The 21,876-nt window shown below is 42.9% G+C and overlaps 1 protein-coding gene across 1 annotated transcript; it reads right to left on the reverse strand.

Annotated features, from left to right (window-relative positions):
* Positions 1 to 248: 248 nt before the first annotated feature.
* fbxo38 (F-box protein 38) lies at positions 249 to 21,708 on the reverse strand. The gene is made up of 21 exons (XM_074673874.1): positions 21,555 to 21,708; positions 20,907 to 21,042; positions 17,716 to 17,849; positions 17,319 to 17,482; positions 13,908 to 14,073; positions 13,463 to 13,738; positions 13,246 to 13,339; positions 12,978 to 13,108; positions 10,618 to 10,788; positions 8,138 to 8,280; positions 7,001 to 7,241; positions 6,691 to 6,876; positions 5,852 to 6,010; positions 4,657 to 5,607; positions 3,903 to 4,003; positions 3,719 to 3,821; positions 3,269 to 3,435; positions 3,011 to 3,156; positions 2,777 to 2,880; positions 1,443 to 1,556; positions 249 to 1,305 (listed from the first exon to the last, which is right to left on the reverse strand). The coding sequence occupies exons 2-21, from the start codon at positions 21,038 to 21,040 to the stop codon at positions 1,127 to 1,129; spliced, it is 3,864 nt and encodes a 1,287-aa protein (XP_074529975.1). The 5' UTR covers positions 21,041 to 21,042; positions 21,555 to 21,708; the 3' UTR covers positions 249 to 1,126.
* Positions 21,709 to 21,876: the final 168 nt, after the last annotated feature.

Raw genomic sequence — 21,876 nt, forward strand, 5'->3', positions numbered from 1 at the left:
CATCAGTTAGGGGGTCCTTGGTCTGGAAAATGAACGCTGTGATTTAAATAAGTCGGATAAGAGCAAAGCTCAATGACAGAAACCAGGTCTGAGGACCAGTTCTGTCATCTGTGTTTGGATTTCAGAGTCTGTCCCTGGTCCCATCTGTTCACGTGGAGGGTGGATACATGCATGCTCAGTCCTGATCCAGTCAGGCGTCAGAGGAAGACACAGACAACGGCAGAGTGATTTTTGTTTTTTTTATTCTCAGCTGTTGAAATAATCTGATTCTTTATAAACATATAAACAGGATGGATTACTTCATCCATCAGCTCTGCACACAAACACATCAGGCTCAGTTTGTTCAAACTGAACTCCACATTCACGGTTTCTAAGAATCCGTTTCTGAAGACCTGAGATCAGATTAAACTCCATAATCTGCAGACAGAAACAAACACTCAGAGGAAATAATCCCGCTCAGAACACAGATCCTTTCAATGGTTTGGTGTTCAGACACCTGAGAACAGAACTTAAACAGGTTTATTAAAGGCTTCACACTGAGAGTACGTCTGTACACCATCAATAATCTATCAGATTATCACCTGCTCTGTTTAATCTCCAACGAAGGCAAAGGAAATCCTGAACAAAATGAACAAAATGAACCAAGGAGGGGATTAACTTAATGTACGAGAAAAAAAAAACAGTTTATACAAGAAAGAGGAAGAGGAGGAGGAGGAAGAAGCAGAGAAGGAGGAGGAAGACAGAGGCCTGACAGAGGGATTGGTGTTTTTAATCGAAAAAACAGAAAAAGGTGATGATGTCAGATATTAGCTCCTCCCCTTTTTCCTCACTGTATCGTCTAATTTTGAAGGACACTTTAATGGTTTCATCTGGACCAGGACTAAACCAGAGATAGGTCTTTATCTGGACCAGAACTACATGTGAGACAGGTCTTTATCTGGACCAGGACTACATCAGAGACAGATCTAGATCAGACTGTGAGTCTGTGGGTCTGCTTTAAGGTTCTCCTGGTGATTCGCAAAGAAGTCTAAGTCAGTGTGGAGACGTGGTGTACTGATAAAGGTGTGCAGGTGTATGGGTGGGTGTACAGGTGTTATGAGAGGTGTGCTGTCAGGCGTGTTGGTTTCTAAATGTAGTCGTCGTCCACAGGCTCTCCAGGTGTGTCACAGTGATGGAGGAAGACCACGACCACCCTCTGGAAGACTCCACTCTTACTCTGTCGACGCTCCGAGATCTCCTCCCCAATCGTCTCCATACAGATATCAGCTGACAGCTGACCTTTACGCCGTGGAGCGTAGATGGTGGCTGGAGAGGGACACACAGAGAACAGGTCAGAGTCTGGCCAATGGTTGACACACACACACACACACCTCAGTGTGATGGGTGTGAGGCGTGGATGTTGAACAGACTGATAAACGTATCCACACATGAACCAAACTCACTGCTCTCATCGTCCTCAAAGTCGTAGCGGGCGTAGCTGTTGGGCTCAGCAGCTCTCAGAGTTCTCAACCAGGGGAAGTCTGTGATCATGCTGTAGGGGGCGCCGTCTACCACTCCTGAACCACAACACAGAACACACACACACACATTAAACACAGAAGCATACACACACTGTCCACTTTATCAGGTCCACCCTGCTAGTACTGGATTGGACCTCCTTTTGCCTTTAGAGCTGTCTAAATTCTTGGTGTCATAGATTCAACAAGCTGCTGAAACCTTCTTCAGAGAGTTTGCTTCATACAGCAGCTGGAGATTTGTGAGCTGAACATCCATGATGAGAATCTCATGTTCCTCCACATCCCAAAGGTGCTCTATTGGATTGAGATCTGGGGACTGTGGAGGACATTTGAGTACAGGGAACTCATTGTCATGTTGAAGAAACCAGTCTGAGATGATTCCAGCTTTATGACATGGAGCGTTATCCTGCTGGAAGTAGCCATCAGAAGATGGGTACACTGTGCTCATAAAGGGATGGACATGGTCAGCAACAATACTCAGGTAGGCTGTGGACTTTAAACCATGCTCAGTTGGTACTAAGGGGCCCAAAGTGAGCCAAGAAAATATCCCCCACACCATTACACCAGCAGCAGCCTGAACCATTGATACAAGGCAGGATGGATCCATGCTTTCATGTTGTTGAGGCCAAATTCTGACCCTACCATCTGAATGTGGAGCAGAAATCCAGACTCATCAGACCAGGCAACGTTTTTCCAATCTTCTATTGTCCAGTTTTGGTGTTGCTGTGTGAATTGTAGCCTCAGTTTCCTGTTCTTAGCTGACAGGAGGGTCACCCGGTGTGGTCTTCTGCTGCTGTAGCCCATCTGCCTCAAGATTGGACGTGTTGTGTGTTCAGAGATGCTCTTCTGCAGACCTTGGTTGTAACCAGTGGTTATTTGAGTTACTGTTGTCTTTCTATCAGCTCCAACCAGTCTGTCCATTCTCCTCTAACCTCTGGCATCAACAAGGCACTTTGATCCACAGAACTGTCGCTCACTGGATATTTCCTCTTTTTGGACCATTCTCTGTAAACCCTAGAGATGTTTGTTGGTTAAAATCCCAGTAGATCAGCAGTTTGTCACATAGCTTCAGAGTCTCTCCAATCACCTTTGTTCTCCATTCTATTTGTGCTAATGAGCAGCTGAGCAGGTGAAGCTAAAGTGGCCGGTGAGTGTGGATTACTCATACATTACACACAAAACAGAGTTATTATGTATCAAATGATGTATTATAAGAGCAAGTATGCAGCATTTGTATGGGTGTGTGTGTGTGTTGTTACCCTCCAGTGTGTAGATGTCCCTGCCCCAGGGGTATCTTGGAAATTTCTTAACATCCTCCTCTGTCCTGGTGGCTTCTGGGAAAAACTCGTACTTTATTAACTCTCTGTGAACACACACAGACACAAACACACACACACTAGTGTTATTAATGAGAGAGCGGGGAACAGGTCATTTAAGGCTGCTTGTCAGTGATATACATTTTGTGTGTGTGTGTGTGTGTGTGTGTGTCTCACTGGCTGATGTTGGCGATTGTGTCCATCCAGCTGCGGATCCGGACCTTGTTCCTGATGTTTGGGGGGTTGCTGAACTCGTGGACTAATGCAATGTGGTAAGGGTATGGACCCTGAAACAGCAGCCGCTCCAGAGACACAGAGTCCACCTGGAGACAGAGACACAGTCCACATGGTCAGGACGTGGACAGGGACCAGAACATGAGCAGAGACACGGGGAGAAAACAGACACAGGTGTTGTCAGGACCATAGGTGACTCACCTGGTGCATGGGGCGCATGTAGATGATTCGGTTCCTCTCAGGGGGCATCCTGAGGATCTGATCCAGGACCTGCTCCATGTCAAGCTTCTTACACTGAGCAAAGTCAAACCTGTTGACGATGGGAGCGCTGTCCACTCTCAGCTGCTTCAACACACGACACCTGGTGGCTACACACACACACACACACTCTCTGTTATTAAAGTTAACTTGTGAGGTTTTTGACAAAGATATTAAAATGTTGGTCACATCTCCTAAGTCACATCTCCTCTATTCAGGTACGGACAGAAGAGACTTTATGATGCCAGCAAGACAGGCTGGAGGGCAGATAGCGCCCCCTGCTGCTTTAGAAAGCTCTAAATATTCAGCTCATCTTTTTAACAAGCTCTGAGGTGCACAAGCACACACACACACACTGATGATGAAGTAAGCCTGTAAATAAGGTGTGCTTACCGTGGATAAACATCATCTTAGGACAGTCTCTAAGCACCAGGTCAGTGATCCCACAGTTGGTCAGGGTGATGCCAACCAGGTTCTTACTCTTCAGAGACAGAACCTGCACCGAAACAACAACCAGATAAACTTCAACATTCTACACACAGATATGGAAAGTGGGGAATCAGGTGGCCAGGAGTACCTGTACGTGGTCATCTTCAGTCACAGGGTCTGATGTGCTTGTTGATTTGTCAGACATTCGTTTCCTCCTCACTAACACACGAGGCCGGGACCTGCACAGATCTACCCCACAGAGAAAAACGCTTTTTAAAGACCTGCAGCGGTACATTTCAGCAGTTAAAGCTTGACACCAGTTACAATACCTGTGTTTAATTACAGGTTACAGTTAGCATACCTGTTTAAAAACAGGTCACACATAAAAACTAACCCTTAAATGCTTGTCCTAAAATACTAACAGGTGACTACCAACGCTCAAATGCTAACAACAGAATGCTTACTCTTAAATGCTAGCCCTTAAATGCTAAAATCAGAATGCTAACCTGTGACTGCTAACCCTCCTATGCTAATAACAGAATGCTAACTCTTAAATGCTAATAACAGAATGCTAACTCTTAAAGGCTAGCCCCTAAATGCTAATATCAGAATGCTAACCTGTGACTGTTAACCCTCATATGCTAATAACAGAATGCTAACTCTTAAAGGCTAGCCCTCAAATGCTAACAGGTGACTGCTAACCCTCAAATGATAACAACAAAATGCTAACTCTTAAATGCTAGCCCTTAAATCCTTATATCAGAATGCTAACCTGTCACTGCTAACCCTCATATGCTAATAACAGAATGCTAACTCTTAAAGGCTAGCCCTCAAATGCTAACAGGTGACTGCTCACAGGTCTCCTGTGAGTCAAACAGACTCTGATCCAGTTCTAGACCCACCTGTCTCAGGTACCAGACTCACAGAGGACATCCTGCTGCAGGATCGTGTCAAAGGTCGTCTAGGGGTAAAGTCCGGATCTCTCTGAGGACCTGATCCCTGCTGTAGACCAGATCCAGTGGGTGCTCTTCTGAGAGTCCCTCTGGGTTCAGGACTGTCTACAGCTGCAGGACCTGGTCTCTGCCCCCCCTCAGCTGCAGAGTAGCCCTCTGAGCCCCCTGTAGTCCTTGTAACTGTGGACCTGGTCCCTATAGGTCTGTCTGTGGTCCCTCTGTGGGCTGTACCAGCCACCATTCTCCCAAAACCCCCAACCTGCCTGCAAGATGCTGCAACAGGTCCAGTCCTGCCCACAGACCCAGGTACTGGTCTAAGCCCAGTTCTTGCTGCAGTCCCAACACTTCCAGAACCTCGTGACGTCCCAGGGTCCACCCCAGGTCTTGAGGAGGAGTCTGCAGGTTCAGTACTGACCCCCTTTGAGCTTGTCCTCCTGCCTGTCTCAGCTGCAGCCTTCATGTCCGCTTTGATCTGCTCGCTGCTCACCTGACAGCTCTTCTCACAGCTGCCCTCACACACCTGGGCCTTCATCTGGTCTGCCCCCCCTGATGTGCAGCTCCCAGAGGGTCCAGAGCTCACTGAAGCGCCAGAGAACCCTGCAGGTTCAGAGCCCCCTGTAAGTCTAGAGTCTGCTGCAGGTACAGAGTTCCTGGCAGGACCAGAGTACGCTGCAGGTTCAGAGCCCTCAGTAGGTCCAGAGCCCCCTGCAGATCTGGAGCTCCCCGCTGGCTCTGAGCCTCCTGCAGGTCCAGAGCCCCCTAGAGGTCTGGAGCCACCTGCAGGTCCAGAACTCCCTGCAAGCTCAGAGCCCCCAGTAGGTCTGGAACTCCCTGCAGGTCTGGAGCCCCCTGCTGATGTTGAGATGGTGCTGTTTCGCCTCAGAGGAGTTTTTCCTTTACCTGAAAGAAACAAAAAAACAGCTGTGTTTCTCTAAGCTCACATTCTGGACTCAGCTGAGAGGAGGTGGAGGAGGAGGAGTAAGTGGAGGGGGAGGATGAGATGGTGGAGGAAGTGGAGGAGGAGGAGAAGGAGCAGAAGGAGGGTAATCAGTAAATAACTCCTGATCATCATCTTGTAACCGTAAAGAAAAGTTTCATCTCTGAAGTCTAAACACCGTAACTTGGTCTGCAGATCATCTCTAACCTGCTGTGCTGGAGCTGGTCTGCTGCAGGCAGGTAGCTGGAATGAGCCGTGACACCAGTCCCTCCTCTTCCTCGCTGTCTGAGTCTGACACAGCCAGAATGCGCTGTCTTGAGACTGTGTCCTGAGGTGGTCTGCTCTGCTGGACCAAGCCACTTGGGCCTGTGAGGGAGGGATCGCGAAAAGAAGAAACTGTCAGGGTGATGAGAAGTCAGCATGTGGTGTTGGTTGGACTGGGTGACTCTGGGTCTGGATCAGATACAGGACCTTCCCAGATTTAGAGAGCACACACTTGATGATAACAATAGACAGATCACACTGATCTCTCTCTCTTCTGATCTCACAGTGTGTGATGTTCGCTCCGGAGCAAACCACATATTAACTGATTTTTCAGCAGAGTATCTGCTTTTTCAACTCAATATTCCAAATCTCTAAAACTTGACTTCAGTGTAAACAAACACGGCAGACGAACAGTAGAAGCAAAAATAAATAAAAATCATAATGGAAAGTCGTGGGATTGTGTATCTTTGTCTGTCTCCTGTTTTTTGGCAGGCAGTGACTGACACAAAGATAGTTACACTACATTACTGTATGCTCATTTTGCGCACAATGTCAACATTTCATTCTTTTAAAGACAGATAACATTACCTGTCACTGTGACATAGGGTTAAACAGAGCTCCACATCCAGGTGTGCTCCCCTTCACAAAGGAGTCCTGACACCATGAGTTACAGCAAAATGACCAAAGAGCAGATGAAGCAGGGCTTCACACAAACCAGGCCCCTCAGCCATCATCTGAGGGTGTGTATTTGTGTGTGTGTGTGTGTATGTGTGTGTCCATACCTGCTTTCTCCTCATCAGGTGCTCTCAGAGTCTCAGAGGAGTGACTTGGACCTGCAGACTCATCAGCTGTCTCCTCTCTCTCTGCCTGGTCTGCTCCTCTCTGCAGCTCTGCCTCCATGTGCTCCTCCTCCAACATGACCTCTTCCTCCTCCTCTTCCTCATCTTCATCCACCCCATTCACCTCCACTGGAACACACACAAACACACACAAACACACACTCTCTCTGTGCCTCTTTATCCCGTGAGCCATGTCTGACTTTAGCCTCAGAGCTGTGTGTGTTCTCCTGCCTGCTGGGTGCAGATCACTCACCGTGCTGCTGCTGCTGCTGCTGCTGCTGCTGTCTCTGCCTGTTGTTATTAATGTTGTTGTTGTTCAGGTTGTTGTTAGCGTTGTTGTTGTTGTTGTTTACTGGTGGAGCAGCAGGAGGGAGGTTGGCCTCATTGTGGTGATGGTTGTTGTTGTTGTCGTTGTCGTTGGAGTTTTGGTTGCTGACCAAAGCCGATGACACACCGATACCTGTACCTGCACTCAGACCCACCCTGGCACAACCCTAAAACACACACATGCACACACATTTTTTTTCAAAGAAGGGGTATTGTGCTTTTTTAGTCTTTATTCTGTTCCTCTGGTGCTCCTGTAGTATCTTTACACGGTTTAAATCTGAAATAAACCTCCATTTTTCTCTCCTTGCTGTGTTAGAAAACCTTTATTTCAACCTCTGTCTGAAACTCTTTGTTTTGGCTGCTGTCTCTTTAATGCTCCATAAATCCCCTCCCCTCTGATTGGCCAGCCTTCTGGAGGCCTGTTTGGGATCAGAGATATGGGCAGACCTTGGTGTTTGCGGCCTGCTCCTCCAAAATGCCATGAACCATTTAGGAGATCCTTATGTGATGACCTCATCATTTCAACAAATCCCTTCTCGTACTTATGGTATAAACATTCAGCATTGTTTCTTAATATCTATGTTTAAAATATGAGAAAGCAGAAAACCCCTTCCTTAAAGTGAGATGGCTGTGACTGCAGAGCAATGTGTGTGTGTGTGTAGGGATGGGTCCCTTTTACGAGACGGTACTGATACCCAGTACCTGGCAACTGCTACTGGTACTCAACGGTACCAATTTTAGGTGCTTTTTTGGGGTTTATGTGGTTAAAAAATACAGATTTGTTTAATAATAAAGTTTTTTCAATTGAGCATTTAATTCTTCAATATATAACCTTGCAATGCTGTGTGCCTACCTCTTCCACTCCTTCACAGTCACAAGGATGCATTTAGGTACTTAATCACGGTACCTTTTGACTTTACATGAATTGGTGCTCGGTAATTTTTAACAGAATTCGGTCAGCACCTATAAAAGTACCTAATTTGGTATCCATCCGTGTGTGTGTGTGTGTGTGTGTGTGTGTGTGTGTGTGTGTGTGTGTGTGTGTGTGTGTGTGTGTGTGTACCTTGGGTGGCTCTCTGAACATCTGATCCAGACAGATGAACTCCAGACTGGGCAGTGACTCTATGAACTGGGAGAAGGACTCCAGCTTGATGGCGTGACAGCGAACCAGAGTGAGGTCGACCAGACGGCTCCACCTGGACTGATCTGAGGACACAACATGAACAGAGCACCTGAAGCTGCTGCTGGGGTCTGTTTCAGGAGAGGATGTGGAACAGGCTCTGAGTCTCACTCTGATAGGAAGGCTTCAGTTGATTTAAGTCAGTTCAATCCACTCTGAGATCAGAGTGTTCATCGTGCACCATGCATGCATGGCTATAGAAAAGTACTATTTGCATGAAATTTGTATTACACGGGGACCTCCAGTAATTACCCACTGATGTCAGTTGTTGGTGTGGTGCATTCACACAGGATAAGCAAAGCCTGAAATTAACTTGGCGTTTTTTCTGTTACTGACTGAAAACGCACAGACTCACCCAAGGTTAAAATAGTTTTAGGTTTGTCATTATAGTTTAGTTGAAGTTAGTTTTGACATTTTTTTTCCATTATAGTTTAGTTTAAGTTAGTTTTGACATTTTTTTTCCATTACAGTTTAGTTCTAATTAGTTTTAGAGCAGGCATTCTAGTTTTTATGTACTTTTAATTTTTGCAACAAGGCTTAGTTTTAGTTTAGTTTTTCGTACCTTATTTACCAGGTGCAGGATTCAAAAAGGTCAGAGTAAATATTTTGTCATACTGTTTATTTTCCACTTCAACATAGTGCTCACTGCTCAGTCAATGCTGAAACCGAAATGTTGGCTGCTGCCTTAAACACAAGAAAATAATATAAACTTATTATAAAAAAAAAAACATAAATTATATACAATAATGTTAAGGTAAATTCCATAAAAATACTATAAACATAAATTATATAAAACAACATAATATGAGCTTCAATAATTAGAAACTTGGACTCTGTAACAATAAAGTCAGACTCACATGAAATTAAACTATTACAGATGCTCTGATTCATTGCTCCTCTACGTTTTGTCGCAGCACAGCGCACAGCCAGTCATTGCAGTAAACAAGCATGTCCCAATACGTCACAATGATGGTGCCGTATGGCACTGACAACTGCCGAAAACTGTCGTAAAATTGGTTGGGAAAATGTGTCGGATTAATTTAAATCCTAAAGGCTGTTAATATTGTCAAAAACGAGAACTAAGGGAATATTGTCTATCATTTTATCATTGTTAGTTTCAGTTAGTTTTGTGAACACAAGATACAGTTTTAGTTTACTTGTCGTTTTTGTTTTCTTTTTCTAGTTTTTATTAGTTTGAGTTAACTGCAATGTATTTTAAAATTCAGTTTTCCTTTTTAGTTTTGTTTTAGTTAACTATTATAACCTTGGGTCTGTGTCAGTTGTACAGTCTGATAAAAGAAGAACACGTCCACATCCGGCTTCAGTCAAACGATGTGCAATAAAAACTTCTGGACTTCTGAATAAATTTAATCATCTTAAACTTAAAAGCTACTACACAAAAGATCAGTTCTTAATGACCCAGATGCGCACAGAGACTCCACATCATATTTTAGACTTCATGTTTTTAGACCTCATAGTTTATGAAGCTGTCTAAATATTTGACTGTGGTGTGTTTTATTTGTTATTATGATAGTGTCAGCCTAAAAACCTGGATGTGGCTCAAAACCAGGGACGTGCTTTTATTCAACTGTTATTTATAGCCTATTTCCCCATGATACAGGGGTATATAGAAAGTGTTAATCTTTTTTATTTCTATCCAACGTGCTGATAAAACCTTCATTTAGAACGCCAAAGGCTGATTTAATCATTTATTGAGCAGAAAATGATCATGCAAGTTGTAGAGACCCCCCGAAAAAATGGTTACCATGCAAAATTACACAGATGTCTATTTGGAATGGATAGAATTGTCAGAGGAGGATATGTATGTCTAGAAATATGGTCGTGATTTGGCCCTGGACTTTTACTTTACAAATTACGGACATGGTAGATTCACACAGTATTAAAAATGCAGACATCCTTTGCAAATGTCACAAATTATCGTAGGTCCCCATGTGAGACTAATCCTGTGTGAGCAGGGTTAAAGTCAGCATGAATGCAGCCCTGATACTATAATTCTTCAAGGCAACAGCTGACACAAACGTGTGCCTCCTTCACACCCCCTCTCAGTCATAAATCCAAACACAAAGCGTGGTCAAACTGTCAGAGAGGAAAACAGCTCTGCTGCAGCAACAAAGAGAGAAACAGCGAGGGAAAAACTCAAACTGTGGAGCGTGGAGGAAAATAGAAATGCTTCGAAAGGAAATGATCAAACTTCCACCTGAGGTCAAAAAATCCTCACCCCAAGAAAACACAGCCCCTCCTCACTTTCTGTCTTCACATCAAAACCTACATTGTCCAGGTGACAGGTAACACACCTGCCCCTGAGAGCAGGATCGTGACCTGTGGTGCAGTGTGTGTGTTACCTGTGATCCAGTGGTGGGGGTTGTGCAGGTGAGGGCAGTTGTAGATGAGCAGGTATTTGATATTGGTGAACACCTCGTTGACCACCTTGATGCCGATGTCTGTGATGATCCCTGGGTTCTCGATGACGTCAGCCAGACCGTACTTCACGAGCTCAGAGTGACTCATCTTACCTGAGGAACAGGAAACATCAGCACAGGTGAGTCTCCACCATCAAATATGTTGTGGTGTGATGACAGTATTATTTAGCATCCTTGTTTCTCACATTGAAAAAAACAGTCACAAACTGCTGTCTGTGCTGCAGGAAAGTTTTTCTGCCTAAGAAAAGTTGAGGTGAAAGAATAAAAATGAAACAGAAGGATGATGATGTTTTAAAGGATTCTAATCTCATTACGTGGCAAGTATGAGGCAGTTTGTAGCCTGTTTGTTTGAGCTAGAGTAACTTCCTGTTGTATGACAAGACGCTAACATGTGGTTGACAAGATAAAACACGTTTTTCTTCATGTGTCTTCCAGCACAGAAAGATTGGGGTCACTTGGAGTGCCAGTTTGAGTGTGAATAGGTGAAACTATCAGTTGATTTATCTCTTTGACCTGTGCTTTTCAAACTGCGAGTTGGCACTGTCAATCTTGTTCTTTTAGAGACTACAAAAATACCATCACAACGCTCTGCGTTCAGGCCCTGAAACTCATGGGGAATAATAATGCAAAGTAATATGTAAAAACTTAATACACTATAAAACACTTGAAATAAGAAGGAAAAAAATCTTTTGTATGTATATAATGTACTGACCCAAACATGTGACAACCCAAGTTATAAGACAGCCCCCCTCGTTTCAAGACGAATCTTCAGTAAAAGACTCTGATAACCATAATGCACTTTGTTTAAAGAAACGATTTATAGTAAAATTCAGGAAAAATCATTGAATAATATTCAGTCACTGCTTTTATTTTTGGCTTTAAAGGTCCCATATTGTGCAAAAATCACTTTATTAAGTCTTTTAGTGAAATTTGTGGGTCTTTGGCTTTCCTCCCAGCCCACAAAATGTGACATTTAATGACAAAACCTGTACTTAGTAGTGCTGGTGAATGTAAAATCCTGACCTAAAACAAGCTGTTTGGATTTTGGGGATTTGCAGACGTCAGCAATTCCCTTTTTTGACCAATCAGGAGCAAGTCTGACCAGACTGATCCACCGGAGCAGATACCTCCAAACCCCCTCCCCACTGCTGGAGAGAAATCTCTCACTAAGTGGCTAGAGTTCATTTATGAGGGAAATGTGCCAGCTACACTCAGTAAAACCATGCATATGTGTGCTAGTCACTTCATGGCCGACTGCTTTTCCAACTTAGGACAGTACAACAGAGGGCTAGCGAATAGACTGGTCTTGAATCCAGGCACATTACCAACCATCCACCAACAAACCAGGCTCAGACCCTGGAAATGAGAGTATTTTAAATGCTGTGTGCTGTGGAGCAGATGTAAGAGCTTTTCCTTAATGTCCCTAAAGTCTCTGTGTTAGCTTCAGGATGCTAACTTTAGCTGCAGTTAGCCTGTTGTTTTAGCCTGTAATGTTACAAGAAACTTCTCTGTTACAGTTCCCATTTTTCAGACGCTGTTTATGGGTATGCGATCTTCAGACATTACACTCAGTAACACCATTTTTATGTCTGCCTGACAATTGTTTAATGTCTCTGCTGCACTGACCATCATTGTCTTAACATAAGCATCATCACTCTGCCTCAGTTTTCTGTGAACGCGCCCAAATTTTGGTCCACTTTGCTCTGGAGAATCACTGCACCTCTTCATTTCTCATCTCCTGTCACTGCGTCTGCTGTGACTGATGGATGACCACAGCTACTGTGAGGTCACTGGCTGAATAAAAAGCTGGCGCTCTCTGCTGTTGCGGTTCCGTAGCGACCCTAGACAACTATCAGCGTGTGTCAATGGTTAGACCCCCATTACAAACCTAACTCCCCCTTTTCACATTATTTTAAACAAAAATAACCTTGTCTTATATTTGGGTCAACAAGGTATATTTTGATAATAATAATAATAATAACAATCATCATCATCATCATCATAAAGACACCTGGCTGTCCAATAAAGGCTTTCACTCGTAGTAACAGAAATATGAAGCAGCGTAAAGACAGGAAGCTTAAAGCTTTCACTGCACACACACCAGAGAAAGACACACTGACAGAAAACTGGAATAAACACTACAAAGAGAATTCAAAATAACAGTTTGTATTCACAGTGTGAAATAAAAATGTGCAACAACAAATGTCAAATATCATGATTTGTAATAAAGTGAAAGAGTGGCCTCATGGTGTAAGGATTATGAGCAGTGATAATAAACTCACACTGCAGCAGGAACTCGTCCACATAGCCCAGATGAAGCGTCTCAAACTGAGGAAACTCAAGTTCTGCCATTTTCAGAGCGGAGAAGACCCCGTCTTTGGTGAGTGAGGGCTGGATCCTCAGCTCATGGAGTCTGACACAGAGAGACACACAGAGAGAGGTAGCATGTTAAAACCACACAATAATCATGTGAAATCATAGAAACAGATTCAGGGATCAGAGCTGCTGCTTTTAAGAGGATGAAAATCTGGAACTTGATCAAAGTTGAACCTGCGAGCAGCTGTGATGATCAGGTAACCCAGGTCCACCTCCAGAGCGTTTTTACAGGCTCCAAACACAATGGTGTGCAGGTTCCTGAATCCTCCTTCACACACACACACACACACACACACACACACACACATGTACACTTATCATACTGTGTGTTATAGTTAATCACTGTTTTTAACCAGTGTGTTCTGATGGACGTCCAACACCATCAGCTCACCTGATCTCCAGCTGTCCTCCACCACATGCTGGATCAGACCCCCCAGAAAGGGGACCCGGACCAGCTCAAGCTGCTCCAGGTTGCGTGCTGATGCGAGCCCGGTGACCAGTGGTACGTACTTCAGAGAGTTGGACGGCCCCGCACAGTTCCTCATGACAAACGACCTCAGACTCACACACAGGAAGTCCTTAAAGGGCTGAGGTTTCGTCAAACGCACCCACTTCAGGTACAGGTGACGCAGCATGGACACACACGGGATCTCTGGAACATTCACACCTACAACACACACATACACATACACAGTCAGAGTCATTCATCGATTAATGGGGATGAAAACATGTCTATGCACTGTAATCTGCTCACTGTACTTCATCCTCTGTACATGTATGATGATGACTATTAGAGATATAATTTCTTTTTAATCTACACCTGTTCAGAGTCTTACCCACGAGGTGCAGCGTCTGGATCTTTGCTGTGATGGGGATGGTCAGTTTGTTCTCAGCAGGAATCGGGAACGCTCCGTTGCGGTTCCTGAACTTCCCCAGGGTGTGGACCTGAGGCATGTAGTTCCAGATGGCCTCCACCAGCTCCAGGTGAGACGTCTCCACACCCTGAAACCAGGTAAGCTCACAGCTTCAAACAGGGCAATATTGACACCCCTACAAATGTCTGATTTCCAAGCTTTTAAAAGACCTGAACTACTTGTGAAGAGTAAAAAGATTTGGAAATGGGATAAGAAACAGTTACTGGTTTAGTTTTCTGAGAAAAAAAGATTGATATTAATAAAAGAAACTAAAACAAAAATGTAAATCTTTAATTCAATCCGCGCATAGATCGTCATTTGGAGTTTGTGTACACAAGTTTCATGTCAGTGGAGAGCGTGGTTCAGCGAGGGAAATCTGTCTGTGGAGGAGAATTATTAGATCATATAAAGGCAAAACATTTTCAGACTGAAAAACTGAGGTTCATGGAGCAATATTTAGAGTTATATTAGATATTGCACCAAGAATTTTTTTAACATCTCATTCTTCTTCTACCAATCCCTGTAAAATACATCACTTATTAAAGAGCAGCGAGAGCTGTCAGTTGACTTCTCCATATAACAAATGAGTGTTTCCTTTATCCATTTACTTTATAAATTAGAGGGATCTTTATCAGAGATTAAAACACTCATGTCTACAGTTAAGTCTCTACAGTTAACATCTAGAGGACGCTGGATCAAACTTTTAGCATGGATTTCTTTGAGAAAGAAGTATTACAGAATTTATCATGAAGATTAATGATCCACTCCTGAAAATATTGTTATCTTAATCTGAACAGTGAGTGACAAAGTGACTGCTTAATAATAAAAGATGTTTATTTACATAAGATCAAAACCAATTGGCTCTTCTTGGGGTACGAATCATAAACTCCAGTCTACCTGTGCCGTGCGTACTTGTACACAAACGACACACTTCTTGATCGGGCACCGAAACAACCACAAATGAAGTTAATTTGAGGCAGTTTGTAGGGTAATCAGTTTGTGGCCCATCATATTGAAAATGTTTCATCAAACTCTCAATTTTGGAGAGAATTCTCCTGGAAACTTCAGATCAGATACTTTATAACTCCTATTGTTCAATCAAAATTCAACAATAATATCACACCAGGATGCTGGCGCAACTGTGGAGAAAGTAAGGCCAACCACACTCATATCCTATACTCATGTCCAATTCTGGAAGAATATTGGTCCGCAGTTAAAGAGGAAATGGGAAAGATATTTAAATACGACCTTTCCTTAGGCCTCCAAAACTTACTCTTGGGAACCCCCTCCAAAGGTCCTCTCACTCAAATCTGACAAATACCTGTACAGAATCTTAAGAATAACAGCAATCAAACAGATAACGAAAAACTGGTTAAAACCAAACCCACCACAAATAAGCAAATGGATTGAATCAATAAAAGAAATATATCACATGGAAAGAATTACACATAGTATAAGAAGTCTCAGTGATGTTTTCGAGTTGTGATGGAAGAAGATAAACAAACTAATGCAATTATGATAATACTTGAAAAACATGGGTTGAAATAGAGGCTAAAAAATATCTAGAAATATTAAAAAGAAGATGCATATTTCCAGTACCGCTCTGTTTGTTTTATCTTTTGTTATTTTGTTTCTGATTTTTTTTTCTTTGTCCAGTGTTTTGTTTGTTTGTTTGTTTGTCTGTTTAGTTTTGTTTTTGCTGAGGATTTACCTTCATTATGAAGTTGAACTGGTGTATAACTTGTACAAAAATCTTTCTTGTTTGATGAACTCTCGTTTGTGTATGTACCCCTATACTTGTATTTTAAGGGAAAGTATAATTGTACTCTTCTGCTGTGATGCCAAGGTTATTTAGATCAACATAATTTAGGTTTATTCTGTGTACACTCTTAAAAATGCAAAATAAAAAGTATTTTAAAAAAAAGACAATGTTTCATCATCTGTACTGGGCATGTTGGCCTGTCCCTCTGTCATCTCATCCCTGTAACTGATGCAGACCTGGTAAGAGCTCCACTCCCTCCTCAGTTTGGAGTCCAACTGCCGCTTCTTTCAGAGCTGACTTACAACACTTAACAGCGATCTTTCTATGTTTCTGGACCTGAACTGAAATATTACATAATGCTGTATCTTCCAATTTTTATTTACTTATGCAGGGTTCCTACAGCTCAAGGCAAGTTAAATTTAAGACTTTTTAAGGCTTTTTTAATGATGGGAATCAAATTTAAAAACAAGTCGACAATGAACCACAATTGAAACAAACAAAACTAACAAACAAAAACAACACATGAATTACTTGGGTTAGAGGCAATTTTAACCTAATGTTTATTTTACATAAAACATCACTTTTTACCTTTTTTTAACCCCATTTTTACAACTTTATGCCTATTTTGCCCCCATTCATCTTTTTTGGCCACTGTCACAACCATTTTTGGAATTTTTTGCATGGTTTTTGAAATTTAATTTCAAATTTAATTCTCAATTTTGCTGCCATAATCAATCTTCCAAAGCCACTTTTGGATTTTTTGCCAATTTTTCCTCATTTTTTTCTCTCTCCAGGTCCTAGGTAGAACAAAGACATGCGTCTGCTTTAAAGATCCTGGTGCAACCACATCACCATTATGTTAGTTTCACTATTGTGATTACTAAATGTTGCCAGTAAATGAGGAAATTATTTAGAAAAATAGATAAATTTTACTTGATATATTTTTTTTTACTTCAAACTAACATAAATCTTACCAATGTGTTCAAATTTTTAAGACTTCTGAAAATTGGATATAAGACTTTTTAATGCCAATTCAGGCCTTATTTTTAGAATTATGAATTCAATGCTTTTGAAGACTTTTCAAGGATCCGCGGGAACCCTGTTATGTAACCTTTATTCAACCAGGTAGGTCCAATTGAGATTAAAAAACTCTTTTTTTAAAGGGGACCAGGCCAAGACAGGCAGCAGCAAAAACACAAAGTTACAGCCAAAGAATATAAAAAGAGACAAAGCACAGCCATCTGTAATCAACTGTCCAAACACCTGAGCTTAAATTGTGACATCCTGTTTCTACACCAAACTTTGCCGATTCCCATAAAAGATTGATTAATGAGGACCAGTAAGTCTAATAAGACCAGTTTTGGTAAAAAAGAGACAAACACTTGCTCAGTGTTAGTTTTTGTAGCGTAGGACAGCTGAAGAAAGACAGGAAATATGGGAGCAGGGGTGGGGGAAGAGATGCAGCAAAGTGGCGTGGCTGGAACTCAGATCAGTGTGTGCAGAGACGAGGAGCTTCTGCACACAGGCTTAGACTCTGCGTTGTAGGCTAATATAGAGGTGTGTTCCCTCACCAGCAGCTTGGGGCACGCCTGCAGAGCCTCCAGGACTCCTGGGATGCTGAAGGCCTCGTATCCTCGGACTCGTCTCCTCTCCAGGTACCGAGGGTGGAGGCCGTACAGCTGCTCCAGATCAGGCATCTTCTTCAGCAGAAGCAGGAAGCTGCCGTCTGTGAAACCTGGAGCACAAAACAGAAACTTAATGTATGATTATGGTCAGAATTCGATCGCTGAGGTAATCAGCCCATCAGTCTGAACCCTCATCCTCGGGCTTAACCTCACTCCAAGTCACTGAGCAGTCTGAGCTGTGCTGGGGGCGTGTTCACTTTGAAACTCTGTGTCATCACTGAGCCACCTTCACACAGTCTGACATCAAGGGCTCTCCTTTAAACTGTGAGACAGGTGTGCTTACCTGAGGGCATGTACTCCCACCACCGGCCTGCACACAGATCCACGACCTTCACCACCCTCAGATACAGAGTCACCGCCTCCCTTAGCTTCCTGGACAGACTCTCCATACACATGATGTCCTTCATTGGCAGGTACCTTCAAAATAAAACACCCCTTCAAATTAAAACAATCTTGAAGAGCACAGCAAGATTCTAACTGCATGCTTTCTCTGAGGTGGAGACTAAATTTCCACAGCTGTGGTTATGCTCAAGTCTTTCCAGACTGATCTTGTAAATATGACAAAACATCCAACCAATCATGTTTCATTAAACCTACACAGCCCCCCGGGTAAATGTGGGAGTCCTACGGTCCTTTTCAACCAGAAGTATCATGAACTTTCAGTTCCAGGGACTTCTTTTAACAAAACTAAGTAGGGCTGCAGCTATCGAATATTTTAGTATTCGAGTATTCTACTGAAAATCCCATCGATTAATTGAGTAATCGGATAAAATACACTTTTGTTTAGTTAAAAAGCAGTTAGTTTTCAAATGAAAAAATTTCTCTTTAAGAAATAGCATTTTCTGACACAGCATGTCAATAAGAGCACTTGCTTTGGTAGCTCCAAAATCTGTAGACACATGTTGACACATTTTTTGTGCCTTGTACGTCTCATCAAATGTTGCTGACCCAAATGGCACCTGTTTCGTAGAATGACCCATTAGTCTCCAAACTCCAAAAAAGAAGCTAGATTTGTTGCTAGTTGCTATTTTGTATAAGAGGTAGCTTGAGGGGTCTGAAAACTCTCTTAATATGGCCTCAGCTCTATTTGAAATACCACTATTTGATCTTTTTTAAAAATTAAATGATTCCTCGAGGCGGAGAAAATTACTTGAGTATTTTTTGTAATTGAGTACCTTGAATCATTCGAGGAATCATTTGAGCTTTAAAACTAAGGCCCCCAGTGATGTTTGAAGAAGCATTAAAAAAGGTGACACTACACTGCCAGACCAGAAGAGGGCAGTAAAAGAGGTGACACAAAGAAAACATAGGGTTTAATCGTGCTTTAATGGGCTACAGATTGATTCACTGAATCAATATTTGGAAGGAGACGAGCTCTAGAGATGAAGAGGATTTAAAACACTCATAATGCTCTACTGAAAAAAAACAAAGATGGATTTTCAAAGCCATGACAGAGATAATCATAACTGGGACGGTCTTTGTCATTAAATACTTATCTGATGAGGAGATTATGAGGAAAATGAAACTAAGATACATTCCAGGGGCTTCTCAAGAGTTTTAACCACATGATTCCTACTGACATGTTTGTTTGAAAGACTTTTTTAGAGTTTTAGAAGTGCAGCCTGCAGTTATGAGGACTGTTTACATTTTTGACAGCACATATGATTTCAGTAGTACACTATTTTACTAATCATAGTTTGATTAGTTAAGGCTGTTTAATTCAAGCCATGATAAATAACAAGAGTCTAGTCACTTTATTTTCTATGCTTTTGCTGGAAAAACAAGTTGTGTCCAACTGTCGACATGGCAGGATTTGGACGATACATAAAAACATTTTCCATCATAAGTCACAGACACAAAAGACACGGTGCACATATCGTTCCTTTATAGTACCAGGATTGATCTGTCTAAGACTGAAAATGAGCAGCTACAACAAGGAGGGTGTGTTACAGGGGAATCAAATGATACTGAAGGAGTCTAAATGCAGAGACAGGTTCCCACTAGGGATGCACGATTATCGCAATCGCAATCGCAATGTCAGCACATGCAATTACGTAATCGCAAAAGAGGATATCGCAATCGCAATGTCAGCACATACAATTCAGATTGTTCTCCATGATAACCAAGCAAGTCTGTAGACTCATCATGACACAACTTTTTTTATTAAATCGCAAGCACAATCGCAATCGCAATATTGTCCACCTAATCGCAAATCGCACCTTTTCCCGAAATCGTGCAGCTCTAGTTCCCACAATGTGTATTTGCACACTTCAGATCTGTGTGTTTGAGGTTACCGTTAAAAATATTCATCCTATATCAGCTGATGATTTAAATTGATGAAATGATGGCACTTAAAGGTGACATATCATGCTGATCCCTGATTTAATACTTACATGTAGTACAATAAATTTGAAAACAAGACCTTACACCCCCTGAATTTTCAAAAAATGAGATATTGTATTTTTCCTGATATCCTAGAACAAGTTTTGATGCCTCTGAAAATAGGTCATTGCCAGATGGCCGCGAGATTTCAACCGTCGTGACGACATGAGGATCCTCTCTTTTTATTGGAGTAATCTGATAAAGCAGCTCCTCCTCTGTGATGTCAGTTAGTCACACAACCACCACCAAGGGATACACCTACCAAGAGCTGAGTATAAACGTATAAACTATACATGTTACAGTACCGGTTTGACTCTCCACACTGAAGCGTCCTGAGATGATCTGTGTCGAGGTGGATTTTCTTCCTCCTGAGCTGCAGACCGTCCGGGTCTGACTCGGGGTCCAATACAAAAGGACGTATCCTACACTCTGCCATTTTATTAGTGCTATCAATGCCTTACGGTGAAGTTTTGGCAAACAGCAAACTCGCTCAGTCTGCTCCATTCAATGTGGGGATTTTGTAAATACTGCTATGCTGCAAAAACTGCCCCCTGGCTCTACCCCCTCCGCCCCTCTGATAGAACCGACCAGTCAGAGCACAAAGTGCTGGGACGTTGCGAGGTTACTGGAGGTAATTCTGGAAACGGAGCGTTTCAACAAGATCTTCAGAATGGCCTAAAATGAGGATATTGAGAACGCTATTGTAGGGCAATGAAGGAACTAAATGACTTGTACTGAGGGCAGAAATGCTTTACAGGCATCCTAGTCTGGCATAGTGAAAAGGAGAAACAAGCATGATATGTCCCCTTTAAACACACACAGCACCACAGTTCTTACTTGGAAACCCTGCTGCTCCACACACACCTTAGGTAATCCAACTAACCAAAGGGACTGTATCACCAAGTCCTAAACAGACCTGATCTCAAGCCACAACTTTGAACTCATGATGGGACCAGTTATAGGTTTGGAGCAAGTCACAACGAGCAGCCTTACTGGAAGACATCCACACACACACACACACACACACACACACACACACACACACACACACACACACACACACACATAGAGGAGCATACAGTGAGTGTGTACCTGAAGATGTGACAGAGGACTTCATGGGACAGCTCGTTGATGTAGTCTTTGAGCTCATTCTGTTTCAGGATCTCCTCCCCTACACTGCTGCCCCCCACAGGCTGCAGCTTGGACGCCTTCCTCCTGGGACCCATCACTGCTCACACACACACAAATACAGATACATATACATACACCCAACATTAGAGCAGCAGGTCACGTGGTATCGTGAGTTTGTAAACACAGCTAACGTAAAGTGTTTTTCGACATGTCACCTCACTGTTAATGTCAGCAGTGTGTCAGGTAAACGACACACCTTTCATGACTGTTACTGTGAACACGCGCGCGTGCACCACACACACACACACACACACACACACACACACACACACACACACACACACACACACACACACACACACACACACACACACACTCCAAGCGTTAGTCTCATTGTGGACAGCAGTAGGTGTGTTCACTGACAGACAGGTAACTTTCCTTTCACCTGTGTGTGTGAAGACGTCATTCCGCGAAGTGAAAACATTTCCTTTGTGAGCTATCTTACCTGTTAGCATCGTGAAAGCTAACACACACACACACAGCCACAGCTGAAAAGAGCTGTGTTTACCTGTACACAGCGGTTAGCTCGATGCTAGCCTGCTAACATACCTGAGCGGTTCAGTGGGACAGGTGAAGGTGTGTTTCCTCTGACATCCTCAGACACAGAAACAAAACCACAGAACTACCAAACCACTTCTTCTCCTGCTACTTCTTCTTCTACTGATTCTGCTGTTGCTTCTTCTTCTTCTGCAGTGCGGAGGGCGACCCATCCCTCTGTCTGCTATCTCTATCAGCGCCCTCTGCCGGACTGTGGGAAGCTGTGACTCTTCAGAGACCCTGTGATGGCCAGGGTTCCCTCAGACGTATTCCTGTGTGTGTTGATCTGTGTTCATTAAATGCATTGTTCTTGGAGAGGCTTTTTCTGACCAGG

Source organism: Halichoeres trimaculatus, unplaced genomic scaffold (genome assembly GCF_033239565.1).
Source record: "Halichoeres trimaculatus isolate MK-OKI-2021-1 unplaced genomic scaffold, fHalTri1.1 fHalTri1_scaffold_7, whole genome shotgun sequence".
Classification (NCBI taxonomy): Eukaryota; Metazoa; Chordata; class Actinopteri; order Labriformes; family Labridae; genus Halichoeres; species Halichoeres trimaculatus.

Coding starts and splice junctions, on each gene's coding strand:
- fbxo38 (XM_074673874.1), bottom strand. CDS start 21,040: ATGGGTCCCAGGAGGAAGGCGTCCAAGCTGCAGCCTGTGGGGGGCAGC. Junction 17,850..20,906: donor GTCCTCTGTCACATCTTCAG/GTACACACTCAC, acceptor TTTATTTTGAAG/GTACCTGCCAATGAAGGACA. Junction 7,242..8,137: donor TGTTCAGAGAGCCACCCAAG/GTACACACACAC, acceptor TGTGTGTTTTAG/GGTTGTGCCAGGGTGGGTCT.